A 24435-nucleotide genomic window follows, 5' to 3' on the forward strand; every position below is an offset into this window, starting at 1 on the left:
ATTGCACCCAAAGATAGAGGATTCGTGACCTTCGAAGATAATGCAAAGGGCAAAATCATCGGCGTAAGTAAAGTTGGTAAGGAATCCTCTTTGGTTATTGATAATATATTGCTTGTTGATAGACTGAAGCAAAATTTCTTAAGTATTAGTCAACTTTGTGATAAAGATCATAGGGTATCCTTTGAACATGACAAATGCATTGTAGAGAATAAATCTGATAACAAAATTCTTTTTACTACTCATCGCCATGAAAATGTTTATACCACTGGTTTTGATAACCTTGCTTCTTGTCATGGGCTAAGCTTGTTCAGGGCATTATGCTTGCCTATGACCGCTTATCTCGTGTGTTTGGGATGGGTTTCCATCATGTAAATACTAGTGCAGGGTTATTTTCTAGTATTTATTTCATTGTAAGCCAAATAAGGCAGTATGACTCCTCGGTCACTTTGATGTTTCCTAGTGCTAGAGTGAGAATGGCCTAGAAAGCTCTTTAGGGGAGGGTGAGTGTTCATCAGTCATTGTAAAACTCACTAGCAATTGTCAACGTGCTTAGCCTACTTGCCTCCCTCGCTAAGTACAACATGTCAACGGAGGATTTGTTAATGAATTACGTTTGCTTCAATATTTACTGCTTGGTTGCCACGGCTTTCATGAATTGATTATTATTTCCGCTGCTATCTAATTGAATGTTAATGAAAGTGCTTCGTGGATGAATGTTGGTAAACAAAAGGCTGGCTAGTTAAGCAAAAGTGCTTTAGCTAGCGCCGCACGGCCCTTCACAACGGTGTGAAAAAGGCAGACCGTGACATTTGGTATCAGAGCCAAGTCGGTGACACTTGGTGAGAGCCCAAGGTTGAGTTGCTACGTGAATTCAATTGCCTTCGTTGTTGGGTTTGGGAAGCTTTGGTAAGTGACCATGGCACCAAACAATGCTGAGAGGATCAGCGTGCTGGAAGCACAGGTTGAGGAAACAACCAACACTATGGCCGCGGAGGTGGCCCAGATGAGAGAACTTGTTGATGAAGTGAGGGGATCACAAAAACATCAAGCAGGTTTGATAGGCGACATGTCAGAGGACTTTCGCCACACTGTGGAAACTTTGCAAGCCCGGATGGCAGATCTGGATGCAAAGGTAAATGTGATGGTTCTTGCTATGGGGAACTCCAACACTCCGGGAGTCAGCAAGACCAAGGTGCCAAAACCCAGGACGTATAGGGGTGCCCGAGATGCCAAGGAGTTAGAGAACTTCTTGTTTGATGTGGAGCAGTACTTTCGCGTTGTGAGGATGGCCTCAGAACAGGCAAAGGTGGATACTGCAACCATGTACTTGGTTGGTGATGCCAAACTGTAGTGGCGTACCAAGTACCAAGAAATTGAAAATGGAAACTGTGTGATTGATAGTTTAGCAGACTTGAGGAGAGAGCTCAAGGCCCAATTCTTTCCTGAGAACGTTGAGTATAATGCAAGGAGAAAACTGAGAGATCTCAAGCATACGGGGTCAATCAGTGAATATGTGAAACAATTTTCTGCTTTAATGTTGGATATTCGGGATATGTCGGAGAAGGACAAGTTGTTCTATTTTCTTGAGGGAATGAAACCATGGGCAAGAACTGAATTTCATAGACAAAGGGTTCAAGACTTGTCAACTGCACAAGCGGCTGCAGAACGCTTGACAGACTACGCTGGTGATGAGACCGCTTCATCCAAATGGTTTGGCGGAGAGGGAAACAGTGGAAAGTCTTTCAAGAATGGCAAACCCAAGAGTGGGGGAGCCGACCCTAAATCATCAATCTCACAGGAAGCTTCGTCGACTCAAAAGTTCAACACACCCAATGGAAAGGGGAAGAGTAAAATTGAGTGTTTCTTGTGTCGAGGTCCTCATAGAGTTTTTGAGTGCCCTCACAAAGCATCACTTAATGTCTTACAGGCTTCCATTGTAGAACAGGCAGTGGAAGACGATGGGGAAGAGGATGATGCCCCGAGGGTGGGTTCAGTGCGGTTGGTGAATGCATTGGAAAAGCAAGCAAAAACACCGAAAGTTACACGAGCAAAAGGGTTAATGTTTGTGGACTTGAGGATAAATGGGAAGAGTACTCGCGCTATGGTGGATACGGGAGCTACTCATAATTTTGTTTCGCAGTTGGAAGCAGGAAGACTCAACTTATCCTTAGAGAAGGATACAGGACGCGTGAAAGCAGTTAACTCTGTAGCCCAGCCTACTCTGGGAGTAGCCAAGCAAGTGGCTATAAAGCTTGGACAGTGAGAAGGTCATGCGAATTTCACAGCGGTGCCATTGGATGACTATCCAGTCATTCTAGGAATGGAGTTCCTAATGGGAACGAGGGCAGTGCTGATGCCTTCGGCTGGTTCCCTGTGTCTGATGGGAGATCACTCGTGCATGGTGCAAGTCGTTGCAACGAAAAGAGACGAAGGGAAGTCCCTTTCAGCCATACAACTCAATGAAGGATTGGGTCAGGGTGAGCAGACACGTCTAGCCACGGTGGTGGTAGACAAAGAAGTAGGCCAAGAGCTGGAGCCTACGACCATCCAAGCGGTGTTGGATGAGGATAAGGAGGTGTTGCCGGATAAGCTGCCTCAAAATTTGCCTTCACGACGGACTGTGGAGCAAGAGATCAAGTTGTTATCAGGAGTGAAACCACTTGCTAAAGGGCCATGTCGGATTGCGCCTAGAGAGATAGTAGAGTTGGGGAAACAGCTTGATGAAGTGGAAGCGGGATGTGTTCGCCCTTCCAAAACACCGTTGGGAGCATCGGTGTCGTTTCAGAGGAAACATGAAGAGCATCTACGGAAGGTGTTCGACAGGCTGAAGGGAAACAGTCTGAATGTGAAGAAGGAGAATTTCTCTTTCGCTCGGCGGAGCAACAAATTCCTTGGTCAAGTCGTTGAACAAGGTCGTATCCGGAGGGGTATGGAGAACGTAAGGATGATTCAAGAACGGAAGATCCCCACGACCGTGAAGGAGTTGCGTTCCTTTCTTGGCATTACTAGTTTCTACAGGAAGTTCGTTAAGGGGTATTCGCGGAGAATGACTCCAATGACAGGACTACTGGGGAGGTATTATTGGCCGCACACACGGGATGATGTGGTTGATTATACTTGTCTCACTTGCCAACAAGACAAGGGGGAGCGGAAGAAGTATGGTACTTTCATGGCCGCACCAATGTACTGTTCGGCAGAGGGGACGACACAATTGTTCCTTGTGACTGTTGTGAAACATTGGGGTATTCCCCAAGTTATTATTTGTGACAAAGATTTAATGTTCACTGACAACTTCTTAACAGAGTTTTTCAGGATATTCAGGTTACATCTTGACATCTCTTCGAGTTATCATCAACAGACAGACGAACAGATGAAGAGATTCAGAGAGCTACTAGATGAGTACTTGCGCCATTGTGTCAATGACAACCAGAAGAATGGCGTGCAACTACTTGATGTGGCTCCGTTCTGTGGCAACGCCCAAAGGCGCTCAACAACCAACAAGAGCCCTTTTGAGCTTGTTACAGGCCAGCTTCCGCTGTTACCTCACACAGTGGACGAGCCGTACAGACGAAAGAGTCCCAGGGCGTACATCTTCACCAGAGAAGGGAGAAAGAATGCAGAGTTTGCCCAAGCCTATCTGGAGAAAGCTTATAAACAGATGAAGAAGTGGGCAGATCAGGAGAGAAAACCGCAATTTCATGTCAATTGCCTCAAGCCATTCAACGCTAACACCAACGACCTGAGCAGAAGTCAGTCAAACAGCGCAGAGTTGAAGACAGTGCAACCTAACAGGCATGATGTTGAAGAGATCCTTGCAGACAGAAAGTTCCTATCCTCAAGGAAGAAGCGGCAGAAGTTCCTAGTGAAGTGGAAGTGCCTTGATGATAAAGAAATCAGCTGGATTTCGGCGGAAGATTTGAAGCCATTCGTGGACAAAGTTGAAGTGTACCTATCGCCAAAAGTCTACGAGGACGTCGACCGCATAAGTGGGGGAGAATGTCACGGGCTAAGCTTGTTCAGGGCATTATGCTTGCCTATGACCGCTTATCTCGTGTGTTTGGGATGGGTTTCCATCATGTAAATACTAGTGTAGGGTTATTTTCTAGTATTTATTTCATTGTAAGCCAAATAAGGCAGTATGACTCCTCGGTCACTTTGATGTTTCCTAGTGCTAGAGTGAGAATGGCCTAGAAAGCTCTTTAGGCGAGGGTGAGTGTTCATCAGTCATTGTAAAACTCACTAGCAATTGTCAACGTGCTTAGCCTACTTGCCTCCCTCGCTAAGTACAACATGTCAACGGAGGATTTGTTAATGAATTACGTTTGCTTCAATATTTACTGCTTGGTTGCCACAGCTTTCATGAATTGATTATTATTTCCGCTGCTATCTAATTGAATGTTAATGAAAGTGCTTCGTGGATGAATGTTGGTAAACAAAAGGCTGGCTAGTTAAGCAAAAGTGCTTTAGCTAGCGCCGCACGGCCCTTCACAACGGTGTGAAAAAGGCGGACCGTGACACTTCTCAACGTGTAACATGTTTTACTGCTATATATGAAGCTGGTTGGCTTTGACACAGAAGATTAGGGCATGCTAGTATGGATTTATTGTCAAAGTTGGCTAAGCATGATATAGTTAAAGGCCTACCTAGAACTCAATTTGCAAAAGACAAAATTTGTGATGCATGTCAATTAGGTAAACAAACTAAATCTAGGTTTAAGAAAAAGAAAACCGTTTCTACTATTAGGCCACTTCAAATGTTGCACCTAGATCAGTTTGGTCCTAATCAAGTTCAAAACTTAGGAGGAAAATCATATGCATGTGTAATTGTAGATGATTATTCTAGGTTCACTTGGGTATTATTCCTTGCACATAAAAATGAAACATGTGAACAGTTCACCAAACTTTGTAGGAAAATTCAAAACGAAAAAGGCTATAAAATAACACACATTCGAAGTGATAGGGGCAGAGAATTTATAAATAAAGGGATGGAAGAATATTGTGATTACAATGGTATTTCCCACAATTTCTCTACACCTAGAACCCCACAACAGAACAATGTAGTCCAGAGAAAGAACACATCACTACAAGAAATGGGTAGAACAATGCTAAATGAATATAAACTACCTAAATATTTCTGGGCCGAAGCAGTGAGCACTGCTTGCTATGTAATGAACAGAGTTTTCATCAAGCCATCTCTCAACAAAACCCACTACGAATTGTGGAATGACCATAGACCAAATATTTCTTATTTTCATGTATTTGGCTATAAGTGCTTTTTGCTTAGAGACGGTAAACACCTAGGGAAATTTGATTTGAAATCTGATGAGGGTGTCTTTGTAGGGTATGCATTAGATAGTAAAGCCTACAGGGTATTTAATAAGAGAACACTAACTGTTGTAGAGTCTATCCATGTAGTTTTTGATGGATCCAATCCCTTTACCAAAAGAGCTAACGAGGATGATATTGAAGTGAGAAAAGGATTAGAAAACCTATCCATTGAAAATGATGTAGACAAGGATTCTGAAATAAAAGAAGCACCTGTTGAGGATAATCAAGTGGTAGATAACATACAGGAACTACCAAAAGATTGGAAGTATGTAAGGAGTCAAACCAGAGATCTAATCATAGGTTAACCATCTCGAGGTGTGGCTACCCGTTCATCCCTTAGGAACCTATGTAGTCATTTTGCATTCTTGTCTCGGAAGGAGCTTAAAAATGTGAATGAGGCAATTGAGGATGATTCATGGGTATTGTCCATGCAAGAAGAGCTAAATCAATTTTAGAGAAGTAAAGTTTGGACCCTAATTCCTAGACCTGATGATCACACTATTATTAGAACAAAATGGGTCTATAGAAACAAGAAAGACGAAAATGGAGTTGTAATCAAAAATAAAGCTAGATTAATTGCCCAAGGTTACAACTAGGAAAGGGGATAGACTTTGAGCAAACATGCTCCCGTAGCTAGGATGGAAACCATTCGGATGTTGTTAGCATATGCAGCTTTTAAAGACTTTAAGTTATATCAAATGGATGTCAAAAGCGCATTTCTAAATGGCTATATAAGTGAAGAAGTTTATGTTGAACAGCCTCTAGGTTTTGAAAACCACAAATTTCCTAACCATGTCTATAGATTATCAAAAACCTTGTATAGATTGAAACAAGCTTCTAGAGCTTGGTATAAGAGGCTTAGTGGTTTTCTGCTAGATAATGGATTCACTAGAAGAAAGATTGACACAACACTATTCATAAAATGTAAAAATGGCAACATGCTCCTAATACAAATATATGTAGATGATATTCTATTTGAAGCTACAAATGAAGAGTTGTGCAATGAGTTTGCCAGATGCATGCAAAATGAGTTTGAAATGAGCATGATAAGTGAACTTAATTTCTTCCTAGGACTTCAGATAAAACAAACAAAACATGGAACATTTATAAACCAATCAAAGTACATTAGAGACCTGCTTAAGAAGTTCAATATGGAAGGCGGTAAAATTCTAGCTATGAGTTCTTATACTAAGTTAGATAAAGAGGAGCAAGGTATACCAGCAGATGTTAAGCTCTACCGTGGAATGATTAGCAGCATGTTGTACCTAATTGCTAGCAAGTCTGACATAATGTATAGTGTTTGTATGTGTGCTAGATTTCAGACTGCACCTAAAGAGTCTCATCTATTAGCAGTCAAGAGGATACTTAGATACTTTATTGGGACCATTGAGTTAGGATTGTGGTATCCTAAGCATACCTCCTTTGAGATTGTCAGTTATTCTGATGCTGACTTTGCCAAGAGTAAAGTTGATAGAAAAAGCACTAGCAGCACCTGTCACTTTTTAGGACAATTTCTGATTTTTTGGTTCTCCAAGAAACAAAACTCAATTACACTGCCCACAACCGAGGCTGAATATATTGCGACTGGGAGTTGATGTGCTCAAATGTTTTATATGAAGCAACAACTCATGGACTATAGATTGCATTATAACACAATTCCTATAAGATGTGATAATACTAGTGCAATTAATATCTCAAAGAACCCTATATCACATTCCCAAACTAAACACATAGAAATTAGACATCATTTCATTCGTGACCATGTGCAAAAGGAGGGTGTGGCACTTGAGTTCGTGTGCACTAATGAACAATGGGCTCGACGTGAATTAGACCTAATGCACAATAGAGAAGTTGCCTAGAGATATGTTGGAGTACATAACTGAGGGGGAGCAATTTATCTTAAGATCACATTTGAACTACGGCTCTAAAAACTTAACATCCTTCACAATCGTATCTTGACTTGCATATATGTTTCTTATTTTGTGAAGAATGCTCCTCTCTATCCATGTTATATATTAATTGCTTGATCTTATTAAATGGATGAATTATTTGCTCACTAGGTTAATGCATACTGAACATTGAATGATCATATTTGTAATATCATGCTACCTAGTTGGTTAATACGGGGAGTCTCTCTTACTTAAGGTTGTTTTTTTTTTAGAAGCCAAATTTCTTTTACCTTAGCACTTTCTGCTGATGCCAAAAGGGGGAGAGATATCTTTGCAAAACCAGGAAGATAATAGGCTATAATACTTAAGCTATACTACCAAAATTTGCAAACATGACTGATTATTTAACGTCTTCTTTCCATATATGCTTGAATTATATTATAAATTTTTTATGCATATTCTTAGGAAGAGTCTTTTAAGGCTTTACCTGTGCTTTTGCTTGTGTATTTGTCATCATCAAAAAGTGGGAGATTGTTAACTCTATGAGTCCTAATCCCGTTTTGATAACGACAAATCACTTTGTATCTTACTTATGCACTGAGCATTTTAACAAAATTAATCTTGGCACGCACGGATGGTAAGGATATGATGGAAGCCCTGAAGGACATCAAAGCTTATGCACTCGGCATTTGAAGAGCAAAAGGGAATGAAGACCAAATTTGTCATTTGTATTTGCACTATATTTTTGAGTCTGTAATATTATGGTCTGTAATAATACATCTGCATGCATAATAGGATTTTATGCTCAAGGGCAATAGACTGACCTTAAGTCCCTAGACACTTCATGAAAAATCTCCTAAGCTAAAATGCTATACTTTTACAAGCAGGGATTATCTTTTAAGGTCAAAAAGAGCTTGCTTTGCTTAAATTTAGGGAAACCTCATTAAAAGAAGAAAATGAGTCTATTGAAATAAAAATAAAAGACTTGGAAATAAAATGTCAAAATGCAAAGGAAAAGAACCTTGCCTTTGTTCTACCTTAAAAGAGGAAAATATTTTCCATAAAAAGGAAAATGAGGAGGTTATTAAAAAAGCTCAAAAAGACCATGAAAATTTTCAAGTTGAAGCAGAAAATTTGAAAAATCAAATTGGAAATATTTTAAAAGAAAACACTTGCTTGAAAAAGAAAAATGAGGATCATAGTAAAATCACAAGAAGAAAAGAAAATTCAAATAAATTCTTGGAAGTTAAAAGAAATAATCTTTCCAAAAAGAATTTAAAATCCTCTTGTAAATCACATGGTCATGCCTCCTCAAGCAAAAACAGTGCAAATAAATCAAAACCCTCTCACACAAACAAAATGTGTTTATATTGTGAGAGAAAGGGTCATATCCGGTATTTTTGCCCTTATAGAGGAGATAGAGGCAAACAAGAAAGCTTGAATAGGTAGTGAAGAAAAACCCCTTGGCACCCAAGGAAGAATGGGTACCAAAAGGAAACATGAATTTTGTTATTGCTCCCTTAGAACCTAGGATTAGGAAATAGGTTTTAGGTAGATTTGACTACACCTAGGCAAAAATGAAAAAGGAATTTGATGTGCTTAAAGTATTAAAATCCCAGATTATGCATCTTAAATTGTTTAATTACTTTGCTGGGAATCTTTAGAAGTTCATGTCAATGTTGATAAAGTTCAAAATTAAACCAATATGATGCTTTAATTATATATTTCTTTATTTAATTGGTTTATATTTTTTGAAATATTAGCTATTGTTTATGGGATGAAAATTCATGTGCTCAAAGATTTGAAATTTTTTTTTGTGGCAAAATTTGTTTTGATGATATATGCTTTGTTTGGATATATAGTATAAACATCTAAAGCATAACATAATTTATATCATTCATGAATATGAATTTTTGCACATACTTACCTCACCACCATGGAAACTAATCTTAGGGAGGGAGAAAATTTTTATGAATGGCACCTCTCTTTTTGATGATGATCAAAGGGGGAGAGGTTTTATGGTGTTATGCATGTGGGGGAGAAATGTATGTGGAAATGTATGTGGGGTAGAATGCATGTGGTAATATGAAAATAAAATGAAAGTTCATTTTACTTATTGTCTTAACTTAAATGAACTTTCTATTTTATGGCGTGCATGTTTAAAGCTCTAATGGATACGAAAAATATAGTTAAATATTTTTATACCTTATATGCATAAAGTAAGGGGGAGCATATTGTAGATATGCAAATAGTAAGGGGGAACATTATTTAGTCCCATTCTAGAATATGCATAATTTGAGGGGGAGCTTTAAATTTTACCCTATAAAGAACATCAATGGTTTGTCATCATCAAAAAGGGGGAGATTGTTAGCCTTAGTGGCTACATGATCTTAATTGTCTTGTTTTGATGATAACAACCTATTAGTGATTCTAGGTAAACTAATCTTTGTATGTTAAGCTATAGTAAGTATAAACTCAAATGCAAAGATTAAGTAAAATAGTAATAGGTTAGACATCATCAAAAAGAGGAATATTGTTAGCCCTGAGAGCTACATAATCATGGTTTATATGTTTTGATGATATTAACCTACATGTTGTTCTTAGTATTTCCTATCTTTGCAGATCATATGTTTAGTACAGGCTCCAGTGACGAATACATGAAGTACTAGAACAAAGGCAAATATCGGACTAAGTAGACATCAAGTAGGAAAGATCAGATGGACACTCACTCCGAAAGGACTCAAACACAACCAACGGAAGCTTAATTGTTAAATTATATATAATAAGAGTTGTGTGGGGTAGGAACATTTTGTAACTCTTGCGGGTGTGTTTCTTACATGATTTCTGAGTAAGAGTTGAGCAAATGCATGCATACAAGGACACATGAGTAAGTAGGATTTCACCTAAAGTCACAAACTCAACTTTAATAGTTTTCAAATTTAAAATCAAAGAGTGTGTTAAAAGAATCCTAAACTCAAAATATGTTTTCAAAAGGACAAGTTTTTAACATCCTAGTTTTAAGAACATTTTTATACTTAGTGCTGGTTGTGTCAAAACAAGCTTTATGTCCTAAGCATCAAAAAAGTCAAGTATATTTTCATTAAGGACAACTACGCACATAAGATATCAAAATGAGTTTTTAAATGTGTTTTCATAAATAAGATATCTTATATTCAAAAGAAATTTGTGAAGGACAAGTTTTTAATTATATTAGTGTTATAATCTTTTACAAACTTGGTCCCGGTTGGGTTAAAACCTCAGTTATACACCTATCAAATTTCCTTAACACCCTTCGGTATTTGGGGCATAACTTTTGCTAGAAAAGTTCAAAAATGACAATCTTAGTGTCCCTGAAAAGCTAAGAAAAAATCTCACAACTTTCATGTTGATGACTTTTTTCTGATACAGGGCACTCGTCGACGATTGGGGGCAACTCGTCAACGAGTCCAAGCAAAATGTTTACGATTGCTGGCAGAGTGCCACTAGTCGACAAGTAGGGGTCACTAGATGACGAGACGCATCGTGAACAGCACAATAACGGCTAGAAAATGGTTAGTTCCTTTTGGGAATTGCTCACAACGGTTCGATAACGGTTAGTAAGGGTTTTTGGCTATAAATACAAGTCCATAGACTTGTTTAGTATGGTTTTTTATCATTCTTAGTGAAAAACATCTTTGATTACAAAACCTAAACACTTTGCATCTTAGTTCTTCATTTCAAGTGCTCAAGTCTCTCTTGTTCTTTTATCTTGTGTGAATCATTACTTTAGAAATTAAGTGTAAGGTTTGTTTTGAAATAGCAATCAGCTCATTGTGAGGAGCATCATTTGTATAACCATCTTATTGCAAAGGTTTTTTGTTAACCAACTTGGTGAAGGTTCTTGGTGAACCGAACTTGCAATGCTCTTGGTGAACCTTGTGGCTCTTGGTAAGCGCGGTAGGGATTTGTTCTCGAGTATAGGATTTGGTACCCGAGTTGTAAGGCTTGCTCCGCCGGCGAAGGAGTATTTATAATGGATTATAGAATCCTTGACTTGGTGCTAAGGCGTGGACGTAGGCTTGGTGCTGAACCACGTTAAATCTCTGGTCTTAAGCTTTCTCTCTCTTCACTCTTTTATTTATGTCTTGTGCTTGATTTACGTTTCATTAATTGTGATATAATTGCTTGCAATCTTGTCAAGAGTTTTTATTTTGTAGAAAAAGCCCAAATACGTGAAAAGAGTCCATTCATCCCCCCTCTGACTCTATATACTCCCGGGTGGGACAATTAACAATCTATATGGCACACGGCAGAAATTGCGAGGCTTAAGTACCTCTTGACAACAAAACAATAATATGCACACATTTTGTTGTGAGATTCAGGTTCTTTCAACAAAATAACAATACAAAATTCCTAATCAAATCATAATACTACCTAATAAAGTGGATCTACCCCCTTGCTCTTTCAAGGTAAACAATCATGATGTAAAGATGCAACACCATAGACGAGATATGCATCAATGAGGAACATTTGTGTACATGTTTAAGCACTGGATAGTTCAATAGGACTAAGTCCATTTAGTCTAGTATAGACTATGAGCAAAGAGAAACGGATCAAGCGGACTACCTTCAACCAAAAAATTGCTTGTAAATATGTGGGTGACTTACTAAAATGATTTTTTCACAAGCAGACCTCAAATCACTTCTTACTAATGGCATTGCTCAAATCACTAGATAACCGTAGGTCAATGATATGCTTCCCTGATACGAGGGAGGTGACATTTGGTTTGAGGCCTTAGTTGGCAACATTGCACCATCTATTGTGAACTAGCGCACTGCCTCCAACAATGCCATATATCAATCCATCAGCTGAAGCAAATATGCATGGAACAAGACTTTTTTTAACCAATTCAAAACATAAGCACTAACATAACCCAATAGTTCAAGTCCCCATCCAGGGCTGGGAAGATCTATAAAAATGAAGTTCAATACAATATTTGATTAATGAAATACTTAACTCACACCTCTAAAATGAACAATAAGTTCCAATAAAAGAAAAAAGAGGGCCAATAAGGCCATGAGCCCAAAAGCAAAAACTTAAGAAAATATGCACATAATGGATTTACAAATTCTGCAATGGCCATGCAGTTCCACAAGACCTCTAAGGCCCCCATAAAGAAAAAACTTCCAGCAGCAATACATCACAAATTCCTAGTAACATTCACGATTCCCAGCAAGTATGCATTTCCACTTCACATGCATTGCAACATAGAACTGCAAACATAATGCATGGCAGCACCACAAATGATTGGACACACAATGCATGATGTAAAACAAAAATGCAAAAACAAATGAGGAAAGCAAAAGCATCAAGTGAAAATGAGTCTACTCATCCACGATGCCAATCAGTATTCAGAACCATTGAAGCATGACAACTTCCAACATCATAAATCAAAATCCATTCCACGAAGGTTCCCAAATTCTCAGAATAAGATACATCACAGCAAATTAACAAAAAAAAAAATAAAATTTAAGGCCATCAGGATAAACAAATGATACCACCATCATAGGACCAATCAAATGGAAACAACGGAAGACAAAATGAAATAAAGTTCTCTCTTTTATCCAGGAAAGCAACAGTTGTCAAGCCAGTTTTGTGAAATAAACGCAATACAGTATTCATCTTTTCAACCCATCCAAAGCACATGGTTCCAATTATACTAGAAAAAGTATTAAAACTCCAATGCCGCAAGCAGAGAAGATATCTAATGAATTCATTTTCTTTCAATGTTCACGGCAACACCTAGATCCTTCATTCTATATGCACGAAACCTCAACAACGCAAGGAAGAAGGCATCTAACCTGCTTGTTTATCAGAGGCATCGTGATACTCGAGATCCTCCTCCACGACTGGACAGAGAAGGTCACCGTCCTTCTCCGCTGCTCCTTTCCCAACACCGCCGGAATCCTCGCCGGCGCCGTTCCCAGAGTCCTTCTCGTCCGGGTATCTAACAACAACCACAGGACACACACAGTGATGCACGCAGTAGTCGCTGACGCTGCCGAGCCGACCCTTACTGCTCCGCTTGGACGCACCGAAGCCTCGGCTGCCCATGATGACGGCGCTGAGGCCGAGACGCTCCACCTCCAGGCACAGCCTCTCCTTCATGTCGTGGTCCTTCACTATGTGGATCTTGAAAGGGATCTGAGCCTCCACGAGAGGCTGAGCGAGATCGTTGGCCTTGGTGGTTGTGAAGGTGTCGAAGTCATCCTCCAGCTTCTGCTGCGACTCCTCGTCGGTGTCAACAGAGAGATCGATAGAACCCCAGTCGGCACCGTACAGGACACTTGTGGGGCGCACGTGCAGGAGGATCACAGCGTCCCCCGCGCGCAGATAATTCTGGACCGCCCATTTCACGGCGTAGGCGCTCTCGTCGCTCAGATCAACGGCTATCGCGATCTTCCGGTGGGTTCCTGCCGCGGGGAACCGCGGAGACGACGGTTGGACCAAGATTGCGCCCGCCGGATGGTCCGATTCCAGCTGATTTTTCTGCGGAAGCATGCCGGAAATTCCTGAACTCAAAGATTGAAACGTTCTGGAACTACTACAAATACTACTTTTTCAATTCTGCTTTTCGAACAATATGTGATTCTGCTTTTTGTTTTCTTCTCGTTTTCTTTTTGCAGATTGGTTGATTCGATTGCGATTTTCTACGCTGGGTTGTGAGAAGTGATCGGGGTTTTGGAGGTGGGGGTGGGGACTAGGGGAAGAAGCAGTGTCGCACTGAGAAAATGGAGGGGCAGTGGTCAAGCGCGGTTGGGCTCAGTGAGCTCGACTCTCTGATTGATCAAAAGTTAGAAAAGGTCAAACAAATGGGAAGTCTTTTGGCCGTTGGATCCAATCAAATGGAGACGTTCGTGTGGGGCAGCGAGGATTGGATCAACAGTGGATGAGGATGAAGGAAAATTAGGGGTTGAAGGAAGCTTGGCAGGCCTGCTCGCGATGGAGAGGGTTTAGTAACCGTGTCTGTGACGCACGCATTTGTTATGGGAGAGACACGTTCATGGTTGGACTCCGCTGTGCACGAACACCTGTCGTTTTATCTCTGCTCCAGGAAAAACCGCTATTGTTTTCTTTCCTCAATGTACACAAAGTCGCGTTTGTCTTGAATTAAATTTTTCTCTTTGCCGAAAGAGTCATATTTAAGGTCTGGGCATTCAACTTTTCCTCATAAAGCATGAATCATTCTAAACCTATTAAATGTAATTCGTTATAGATTAATTAGATTATTGAGTAAGAAATCATAATTCATATTCAACTTATTTAAGTGAGGGATTGATGGCAGTTTGGATCGGATAATTTATGGTGGATGGCTAATAGTCCATCATTTTCAAATATAGTTTTATTATTATTTTATTAATAATTTATTTGATTGAAGAAATCATGTAACACAAACCAAATATTGTGATGTTGAGCTATTCTCAAAAAATGGCTTTTCAAAATTCACCAAGGAAAACTATTGACTACCATTCTGAAAAAAACTGAAGATTGTGATCAACCGTTCATGTATTGGTGTTGGACTAAGAACAATAAACAAAAACTTGACCTCGCTAAGATCATAAAGAAAGAGCCAAAAAAAATTTATTTAAAAAAAAAATTTACTAGGAGCATAAAATTTTATGCGAGAATCCAAATACAGTAAAAATAAAATGCTTCAAATTATAGGCAACAAAATGAGTGAATAGTTTTTGCCCCTAATGTTTGCCCCAGTAGCCATATAACAAATCAAGCCAATTCAAACTGAGATATACATGCACACACGCGCATACCACAAATCAGTATAAGCCCATATAGTTTTCACAGCACAAAAACCTACAACTGCACAAATCAAGCTAAAGATAATGTTGTTCAAATAGAAGAAAAGAGACATTTTACACATAAAATAAAGAAGAAAAGAAGCTTCCACAAGGCATCAAATTGAAAATAAAATCATTTCATGCATCTTCCAAAATAATCAACCACAAATGGAATTTAATTTACAAGAGAGAGAATTGAACCCAGTTCGGTAGTCGGCAGTTGGCACTTTGGCACATTGTCTTCAAGGCTACGATTTCGCAAGGAGAAAGAACAGGGGGACTGTTGAGCACTAGCAATGTTGAGGCTGCGAGGGTCGTGATTGCGAGGCTGTGAAGGCATGAGCCATGAAGCAGTGAACAAACTACAAACATAACTTAAGGCATTGTTGACCTTATAGGTCACGCCCGATTTTGATTATGACAAATACTCATTTTGTTTAATGGATATCTAGTTCATGTACAGGTCTATATTAGTAGATATATCGATGTCACGTGAAAGCTTAAAGTTGGAAGACCCAATTCATATTATACTCTATTTCATGTTGTAATACAATTCATATGCAAAGGGTCTGTAATAGTAAATAGGGTTTGGTTTGTAATAAGCTCACACACATCACATGCATGATTTTATAGGTAAGCTCAAACAAACCATAAACTAAAAGTGATCTTATAATGACCTTAAGATTTACCCTTCAGTCGACCGACACTGTACTCTTTTGGTGTCTTTAATTGGACATAAATGACCTTAGGACACACATCATTACACCTATGAATGTTAGGCCCTTAAATAGGGTTTGTGTGATTCATAACAGGACCGAAATGTACATATTGTGCACTTTCGGTCGACCGACCTTGGCAGTTCATTCTGCTTCGATCGACCGAAACAGGCTTAGATCAACAGTTGACCAAGGTCCCAGTCGACCGAACCAGAGTAGTTCAAACCCCCCTAGTCGACTGAAACCCCCTGAGGTCAACAAATTGACCATCTGGTCAACCGAATCAAATTTGTATTGCAACTACCTAGTCGATGAGGGTCCTCGGGAGAAATCCCAACTGTCTAGTCAACCGAACCATTCAGTTCAAAATGGCCTGGTTGACCGAACCTCAGAGAAATGGAAAATCGCCCTTTGGACAGGCACTTTTGGTCAACCGAGTCTCTAGTTCAAAAGTGTCTTAGTCGACCGAACTTTATAAACTTCGATCGACCGAAATGGTTCTAGTCGACCGGACCTCTCGGGTTGCCCTGATTTTTACCGCGGTTAAACATTTTTTCAACAGGGTTAAAATATTTGAAATGTCATTAAACTTTCCTAATAATTCCTAATAGGTCCCCAACGGTCATAATTCATGGGGTGTCTATATATATCCCTTTATTTGGGAAAATTAGCAAGAAGATTAGCAAACTAAAATCCAAAATTCTCTCTCAAGCAAAATATATCCTACTGCTCATACTCTCTCTAAAACCACTCAAACTTACCTTCTTCACTTCTCAATATCATTTGTAAGTGTATTAAGTGTTAGTATTTAGAGGTTTGTTCTCTCATTTGTTGAGTGTTTGAATCGATTTTTTACGAGAGCATAACCTAAGTATTCTTAGGAGGCTTTGCTAATAAGCCCACCCTAAGAAGACTTGTGTTAAACTTCCGAGTGTTGCATTCTCATTGCAATATTTTATGAAGTTTGTATTTGTTTTTAGCTTGCAAAAATATTTTCAAACTCACTCAAATATCTTGTGGAATCTGTATTGACATATTTGTGAAAGGATATTTGTGTTTGTTACATTAATCTTTGTGGCAATATTTATTCAAGTATATATCATTTGCTGAATACAAAGATTGCGTAGCTTTTGCAAACCAAGAATATACACTATATTCGTGATTGAGACATCCTATTGATTGACATACTTGAAACTCGCTTGATATTCTGTGTGAACAAGTTTGATTAAATATTTTGAGATACACATATTGTTATTGACACTCTCACGTACTCACTACACTGATAGAGAATACATTTGAGAGTTGAACTATTTAGACCACACTGAGCTTACATATTAAATTATTGCAGTGTATGTGATTGAATGCATTTGGGTACATATCTGCTTTACTTAAAAGTACTTTTATCTGTACCATTTGATTGTAATATCTGAGTGATTCCAGGCGTGGCCTGAGGGGGTGGTAATCTAGTCCGATAGGGATTGTTGTAAAGGTTGAGGTCAGCCCTTTGCTAATTGACTTGGATTGTATAGGTGCCGCTCCACTTGGTTAAGTGAGCAAGTTACAGTGGTAATCCTTATGCTTGTTAGCCAAGGCGGGGGCATAGGCAATTAGTCGAACCTCGATAACATATCTACGTGTCACCCTCTCTTTATTGTTTCCTGGTACTTGTGTAATTGATCAAATTGCTTTATTTAATTTCTGGTATACATTTACTTTACTTGCACTCGATTGACCATAGGGTTGTGAATATACTAGTGTTAGGAGATTGACATAGGGATTAAATTTTAAAAAATACCAATTCACCCCCCCTCTTGGGATCACAGTAAAGCTAACAGGCGTGAAGCAGCGATGGGCGGCAACAACGATTGCGTCTTTGCGAGGTTGAAAATGAAACCTTAATTGCCTAAACCTGTTAAACAAATTTGATGAATTTATAGAGCAACTGAGCAGTAGAGGCATAGTCAACAGTCGCGTAGGGAGAGCATAAAGGCATAATCTACAGTCGGTAGTTGAGTCGGCACTTGGCAGCCAAGTAGGCCACAGAGAGAGCATAGTGATGGCTATCGGAAAAATTTGTGAGATGAAAATTAGAAATGTGAATACAGTGAATTGATTTGAAAATGGGTTGGGGTGTTGGGCCTAGGGGCGTGGCCACGTGCGTGTGGGTTGACTTGCTGCCTACGCCTTGGCCATCCAGCTGGGTGGGTTGGGGGGGTGGGGGCGTTGGGCTTTATGGGTTTATGGGTCTACCTTTTTTAAGCGAGTTGGTGGATATTTGCTAAATAAACCCGACCCAATCCGTTTAGGAGGCGGATATAAAATTTTAACTAGTGATTCGATTATAAGTCGGCTAAGAGTAATCTTATTGGCCAATCACACGCTCACAAGGACGGTCTATGGACTCACAGTTCTCTTTTTCTATGATACTTAATTAGATACATGCTTTTGCATATAAATTTTTTAATCTTAATTAGAAGGTACATTTAATTAATTTTTTTAATGATTAATTATATAAAAATTTTATTTTTTTTTTTTTAGAAATCCCTTCTCCTTAGTAGGATATGAACATAGGAATAGAATGGAATAAGAATGGACCCTGAAATTAGGAATAGCTTCCCAAGAGGGAGGGGGGGGGGGAGGGTGAATTGGCTTTTAAAAAAAAAATCCTTAACTTCTTTTAATATTTAACCAATTCTTTAACTTGTTTATCTATTTTGCCAATCAAACAAGAACTTGGTTTCTTTTAAACAATCAACAACACGACACTATTGCTTAACCAAACAAGTAATCAATCATCCAAGTAGTCAAGCCAATCAATCATAAATTAAAAGTAAACAACCAAACCAAAATTAACACATACACCACTTTGGCAATGTAAGCACTTAAAATAGTTTGTTTGTTTATATAAGCCCTGTATATATGAAATTTGTTCTTATTGATATAAAACCCTGTATTGATAGTTTTGCTTCTTCAATATGATGTGCAATATAACACCCAATCAACACAATATCTACACTCTTCTCAATATTCAGAACTCAACTAAACTCTCAGTTAATTTATCCTTGGGCTGTTAAACAAGTAACGTACTCTCATATGGTTTCCGCAATATATGGTATAACCAACATACTCCCTTTCGGTTTCCGCAACTCAAATCAAAAATCAAACTTAAAGTTTACTTAATTTCCAAATCTACGTAGTTTATATGATTTTCAAATTTAAACCATCCACACAATTTAAATATGCACTGAAAATAAAGAATAGGGAAAGAGAAAGTGAGACGGAGATTTTTACGAGGTTCGGCTTCAACACAGCCTACGTCCTCGCCTTTGGCAAAACCACCAAAGGATTCACTAAACCTGTTCTGTTGATGGGTGGAACAAACCTTTACAACACTCCTTTGATAAGGCTAAAGCCCACCTTCTCCAAACGATATCCCCTCGTCCGGTCACTCCTTAACTAGGCTAGAACCCGCCTTTCTAAGCAATATCCCCTTGCTTAGCCAACGATCCAAACAATCCTTGGAATCGTCAATCTACAAGAAAAATAAAAAGAATAGCTGTGTACAAGAAACACTCTCTAAAAAGAGCAAGTTAGTACAAGTTCGGCACTATATACTTTAATGTAAAATATCAATATGAAATAAAATGAAGTTCAAGTGTAGAAATTCACCAATATCCTTCTTAGATGAGGATTAAGTAGTAGGAATTCAGAGGAGGAAGTATTAGCACTTCAGAATATCTTAGCAAAAGGGTTTTGCAATGAGTGAGCAAGAGAACTTGTAAGAACAAGAGTGCTTTCAACTTCACAAACAGATTTTTCAATTCTTGGATTGTTTTGATTTGCAAAACCATGTATTTATAGGCTTTCAAACTTGTTTCCATGTTGCAAAAGTTTCCTTAGAGATTTTCCCAAGTTGTTAGAAATTTTGGAGCCCAAATGGCTATATTTAAAATATTAGATTTAAAAAAAAAATTTCCTGTTGAACAATGTTTAGATGTCTGAAGAGAGGGTTCAAACGTCTGAAGTGTCGAGTTCAGATGTCTGAAGTGCCAGGTTTAGACTTTTGAATAGCTACTGCCTGTTTCAGTTCTGTCCTAGAAAATCTTTAGACATCTGAGCTTATTCTTTAGACGTCTGAGGTCGTTCTGTGTGCTGTTCAGACAACTGAAGTTCCTCCAGTGAATAGTGTTCAGATGGCTAACAATTGTGACCCCATTTCAGTGTTTTGGCCATAAACTTTTTTTTATAACTCCAAATTAGGTGTTCTTAGTGTCAAAAGAAAGATAAGAGAAAATCCTACAACTTTTATGTTGAACAAATTTTAAAATAATGAGTTTTTGATAGATAAAAATTCACCTCAATGTGGATGTATAAAAACTGACAGCATTTGGAAAAACTCTTTTTGGTGCTTTTCATTCCAAAAATGATTCTAACCTTTTTAAAATACTTTTTGACCTTACAAAAATATTTTCCAAGTATTTTAAAAGGTATCTAGGTCCAAGAAGCTAACCTAAGAGTTTCATAATATTTCAAACGATATTTTAAACATTAAAGCACTTACAAGAGACTTCTAAGACATTAACATTCTAGGTTCTTGAGTTTTCATGCCTTGGATTGAGTCCATCTTTTCTTCAAGTTTCCATATTCTTTGAGTTTTCTCACTTTGCCTTTCTTTAGCTCTTTTGACTTTAATATTCCTTGACTTTCAACAACTCATGCATGACCTCATATTCTTCAAGGTTTAATATATCATCTTTAAATCCATGTTTTGATTCATTTAAGCTTCATTTGATCCTTGTGAGCACTTTGACCTTACTTTCTCATATGTGAGTCTTGAAATAACATTACTCGCACAAATACGTTAAATTCCAATTGTTTGTTAGCATCAAAACAAGATAATAATATTTTAACCTTGTAAGGCCAATAGACCCCTCGAGTTGGTTTTTAGTATGAAAAGACATTCAAAAATGAAAGTGCAAATGGAATCAAGACTAAAATAGCATCAACATAAAAATTCCATTACTGTGTTTGCATACTCACATAGAATAGAGATTGGAATGGAATAAAGAATAAAATATTTTTTTTAAATACCCTTTCAAGTTTTAAAATCAAAATTTTAATTTTGGTTTTATTTTTTGCTTCAAAATTTCTTTAGGTAATCTGTTTGAGAAAACTATTGTTTGACCATAGCTGCCAACTACAGATCATGGCTACCAATTTCAACCATGATTCAGGATTAAAGGTTTGCAATGGGGAGGGGAATGGGAGTCTTGATAGGTAAGAGTATTTTGGAAGCAACATCGCTGGAGATGTCGCCGTTGTTTTGGTTACTCAACGAAAAAAAATGGAGGTAATTCGACGATAATGATGGAAGAAAGTTTATGATGGCTAAGGCTCATAGCAGCAATGGTTGGTCATGACAATCGCAAATGGTGGCTATGAAGGCTTATGGTAGTGGCAAAGGCTCGTGGTAGAGATAGGCTTACTTGGCGATGGTGAGTTAGGAAGATAGAGAGAGAAAGTAGATGGGAGGGTATTATGGGAAACGAGTTGATTCCATGGAATGAGAAATGATTCCAGTCCATTTGGACAGGAATCACAAATCCCTCACGTGATGGAATTAGTATTCCGAGCGAAATATGATTCCGCCCTTGATTTCGTAAACCAAACACAGGAATGTGATTCCATTCCTACTTTGATTTCGCAAATCAAACAAAGGGGGAATGTAATGGGAAATTGAATGGAATGGAGAGTGTAATTGAATAACCATTCCACTATTTGGCAACAAACATGGAATCACAGTAGAATAGAATAGATATCCTCATTCTCCACCTTTATCATGTTTGGCATGAATAATTAATGATGAAATGGAATATTCATTAATTTTTTTTAAAATATATTATAATTTTAAAAAAATGAAATTAACTCTTTTAAAGATGACTAAAGAAAAAAAAATTATAGCATTCATTCATAATACACATGGAGAATTCAAAAATAAAATAAAATAAATAATAATAATAATAATAATAATAATAATAATAATAATAATAATAATAATAATAATAATAATAATAATAATAGACAAAGTAAATTCTGACAATTTCATTCTATCATATCACATGTTTTTAATGCATACTAAAATTAAAAAGTTTTCTATTCTATTAAAAAGGTTAATAGTTTATCAAATAAAGCTAACATTTGCATAACAAAACTAACTGATAATAATCTTCACTGATTCTTCCTTTTCACTATAGACACCATAATTTTTATCAAGTCATTTTAATTGCGAAATAGAGGCCCTGAATCAAAATTTTGAAGGTTGAGATTGCTCCTCCTTAATTGACGGTACCTGAGTGGATAGGATTACAATTGATTTATTTAGCCATGTCCCTAAGTGTCCCTAACCAAGTTTTTCAAAATCATGATGTGGAAATTTAAATGAGATTAGGAATTTATGTTGATTAACTGAAGGTCCTTGAACTTTTAATTCATATTCATGCATAAGTATAAGCCCCAAGTGTTAGGATTGTTTTTTGCCTTGTCAAAATTGATTGCTTAATTGAACTTTGTAATTCCTGCTTGTTTCACACATAAGTGAGAGCCTGGACATGCATGAAAAAATACATTTAGTTAAAGGGGGGCACGTTCCCTAGGTATGGAATACAGGGAGATGCTACAGAATACATAGAATGTGTGTAGTAAAAAATACAGGGAAATACAACACTGAACAGGGAGTTATGTTGAAATACAATACAATATAAAGAGATGCTAACATACAGGAAGTTACATATAAATATAGTACAATACATACAAGGGAAATACAAAAGAGATACAAGAAATACAAAAAAAAATATAGGGAAATAAAAATCAAATCCAAATCCTCATTTGAGCTCGTAGGCATATTCCAAAGCATCTTGGAGGGTCGTGTTCACCAAAGTGGAAAGAAGATGTGGGTAAATTAAATGAAAATTCAAAAAATAAAATAAGCATATGTGCACAAGAGAAATTGCAATCTGTTGTAATATTCCCTGTTGACTTTTTGAGTCTAATCTCTATTTTGATGTCGACGAAACATAGTGAACTTATGTGTGTATTTAGCATGTATGCGAGTCCAAAATTGAGATCACACATAAGGGACAAGGAGAATAGAGACCAATACAAATAATACACATACACCTGGCGCACTCCATAGAGAGAAATAGCACGAAAATTGAAGATATTTATTTCCTATTGTAATGGCATTTAGTTGCTTAGTATGTAATAATGGACTGTAATATTTGCATCTCATGCATGATGGGATGTATACACTCAAAAGGTCCTAGAATGACCATAGGACTTATCACCCACATAATCCAAAATGCCTTATGCTTAGTCACATTGGGTTGATGAAGCATAGAGACCAAAACAGGACTTAAATGAATTATTTTAGTGGTCTCGGTCGACTGAACCCAAAGCTATATAAAGGCTTCGGTTGGCTGAATAGAAGTCAACATTTTGACTTTGCTCGGTCGACCATCACAAAATGAACGTGACACTTACGGTCGACCGAATCCCCACGTGCCTGACACCCCGTACACTCAGTTGACCAAATTTGTTAGTTCATTTTGGCTATGGTCAACCGAACCTATGAAGATGGTCAACTGAACCTGTCTCGATCGACTGAATCTCAAAGGGTTCGAAAATCGCCTTGAGACAATCGACCATATTTCCAATTCAAAATGGCCAGGTCGACCAAAACCTCTCAGGTTGGCAAATTTTTACCGCAGTAAATCAGCGTTAATTTTCATTAAACTCAATTAAACAATTTTCAAAATACCCTTGATGTCCCCAACGGTTATATTTTTGCCCAACTCTATATATACTCCCTCATTTGTCATAATTAGATAGTGATTAGGGTTTTAGATTAGCTAATTTTTCTTTGAAAATTTTATTGGGCTAAATCCTTCATACTCCCATATTTTTCAACCTTATTGCAAAAATCTCTCGCTCATACTCAATTAACTACTTATTCTTGAGAGAGTTCGTTTCATCTCATTCATCTTACAAGCTTAATCTCTCTCACACTTGCATTTGTCTATGTATTGATTTTTGAGAGTAAACTTATTGTTTTTCCTATGACATTTTACATATAGATGTTGTATTGGAAAAAACTCTTCATTGGCTTAAGAACTTGCATCCTTATTGCAAGTTTCATAAGCTTTCTTTGTGCTTGACAAAAATATTTTTAGCAAACTTAAACCCTAATATTTATAGTGCTTGATATTTGAAAATTACTACTGTGATAATTGCTTAGTGTTATAGAGATTCTTTAAATACTTATATTGAAAATATATTATTTTGAAATCAAAGATCTCATCTCACATACACACATTGATATACATATTGTTGAGAGTTTTACATTGGTTAACAAAATCTCACTTGAACTTAATATCCTATCATTTGTGAGTGCATTAATTTCATTGTGCGTATTGGTACATATCAGCTTGTATTAGAAGCATTTATTTGTACATAAATTTTTCATATCTATTGTATTCCCGATGTCTAATTGGATGAGGGAAACTAGCCCGGTGAATAGTCCTGGACTGGTTTAGACCTGGTTAGGAGAACTAGGTGACCCATTCTGTTAAGGTGTTGTATTAGGAGTCATCCACCCGTTAAGCGAGTCATA

General features: G+C 37.7%; 1 protein-coding gene across 1 annotated transcript in view; it reads right to left on the minus strand.

Moving 5' to 3' along the window:
• LOC131152750 (universal stress protein PHOS32) overlaps positions 1-14382 on the minus strand; it is a 31938-nt gene extending 17556 nt beyond the window's left edge. Inside the window, exon 1 of the mRNA XM_058104602.1 lies at positions 13057-14382. Within this exon, the coding sequence (XP_057960585.1) occupies positions 13057-13756 (700 nt within the window). The 5' untranslated portion in view covers positions 13757-14382. The remainder of the gene's footprint in view (positions 1-13056) is intronic.
• Positions 14383-24435: the final 10053 nt, after the last annotated feature.

This window comes from Malania oleifera, chromosome 4 (genome assembly GCF_029873635.1).
Source record: "Malania oleifera isolate guangnan ecotype guangnan chromosome 4, ASM2987363v1, whole genome shotgun sequence".
NCBI lineage: Eukaryota > Viridiplantae > Streptophyta > Magnoliopsida > Santalales > Ximeniaceae > Malania > Malania oleifera.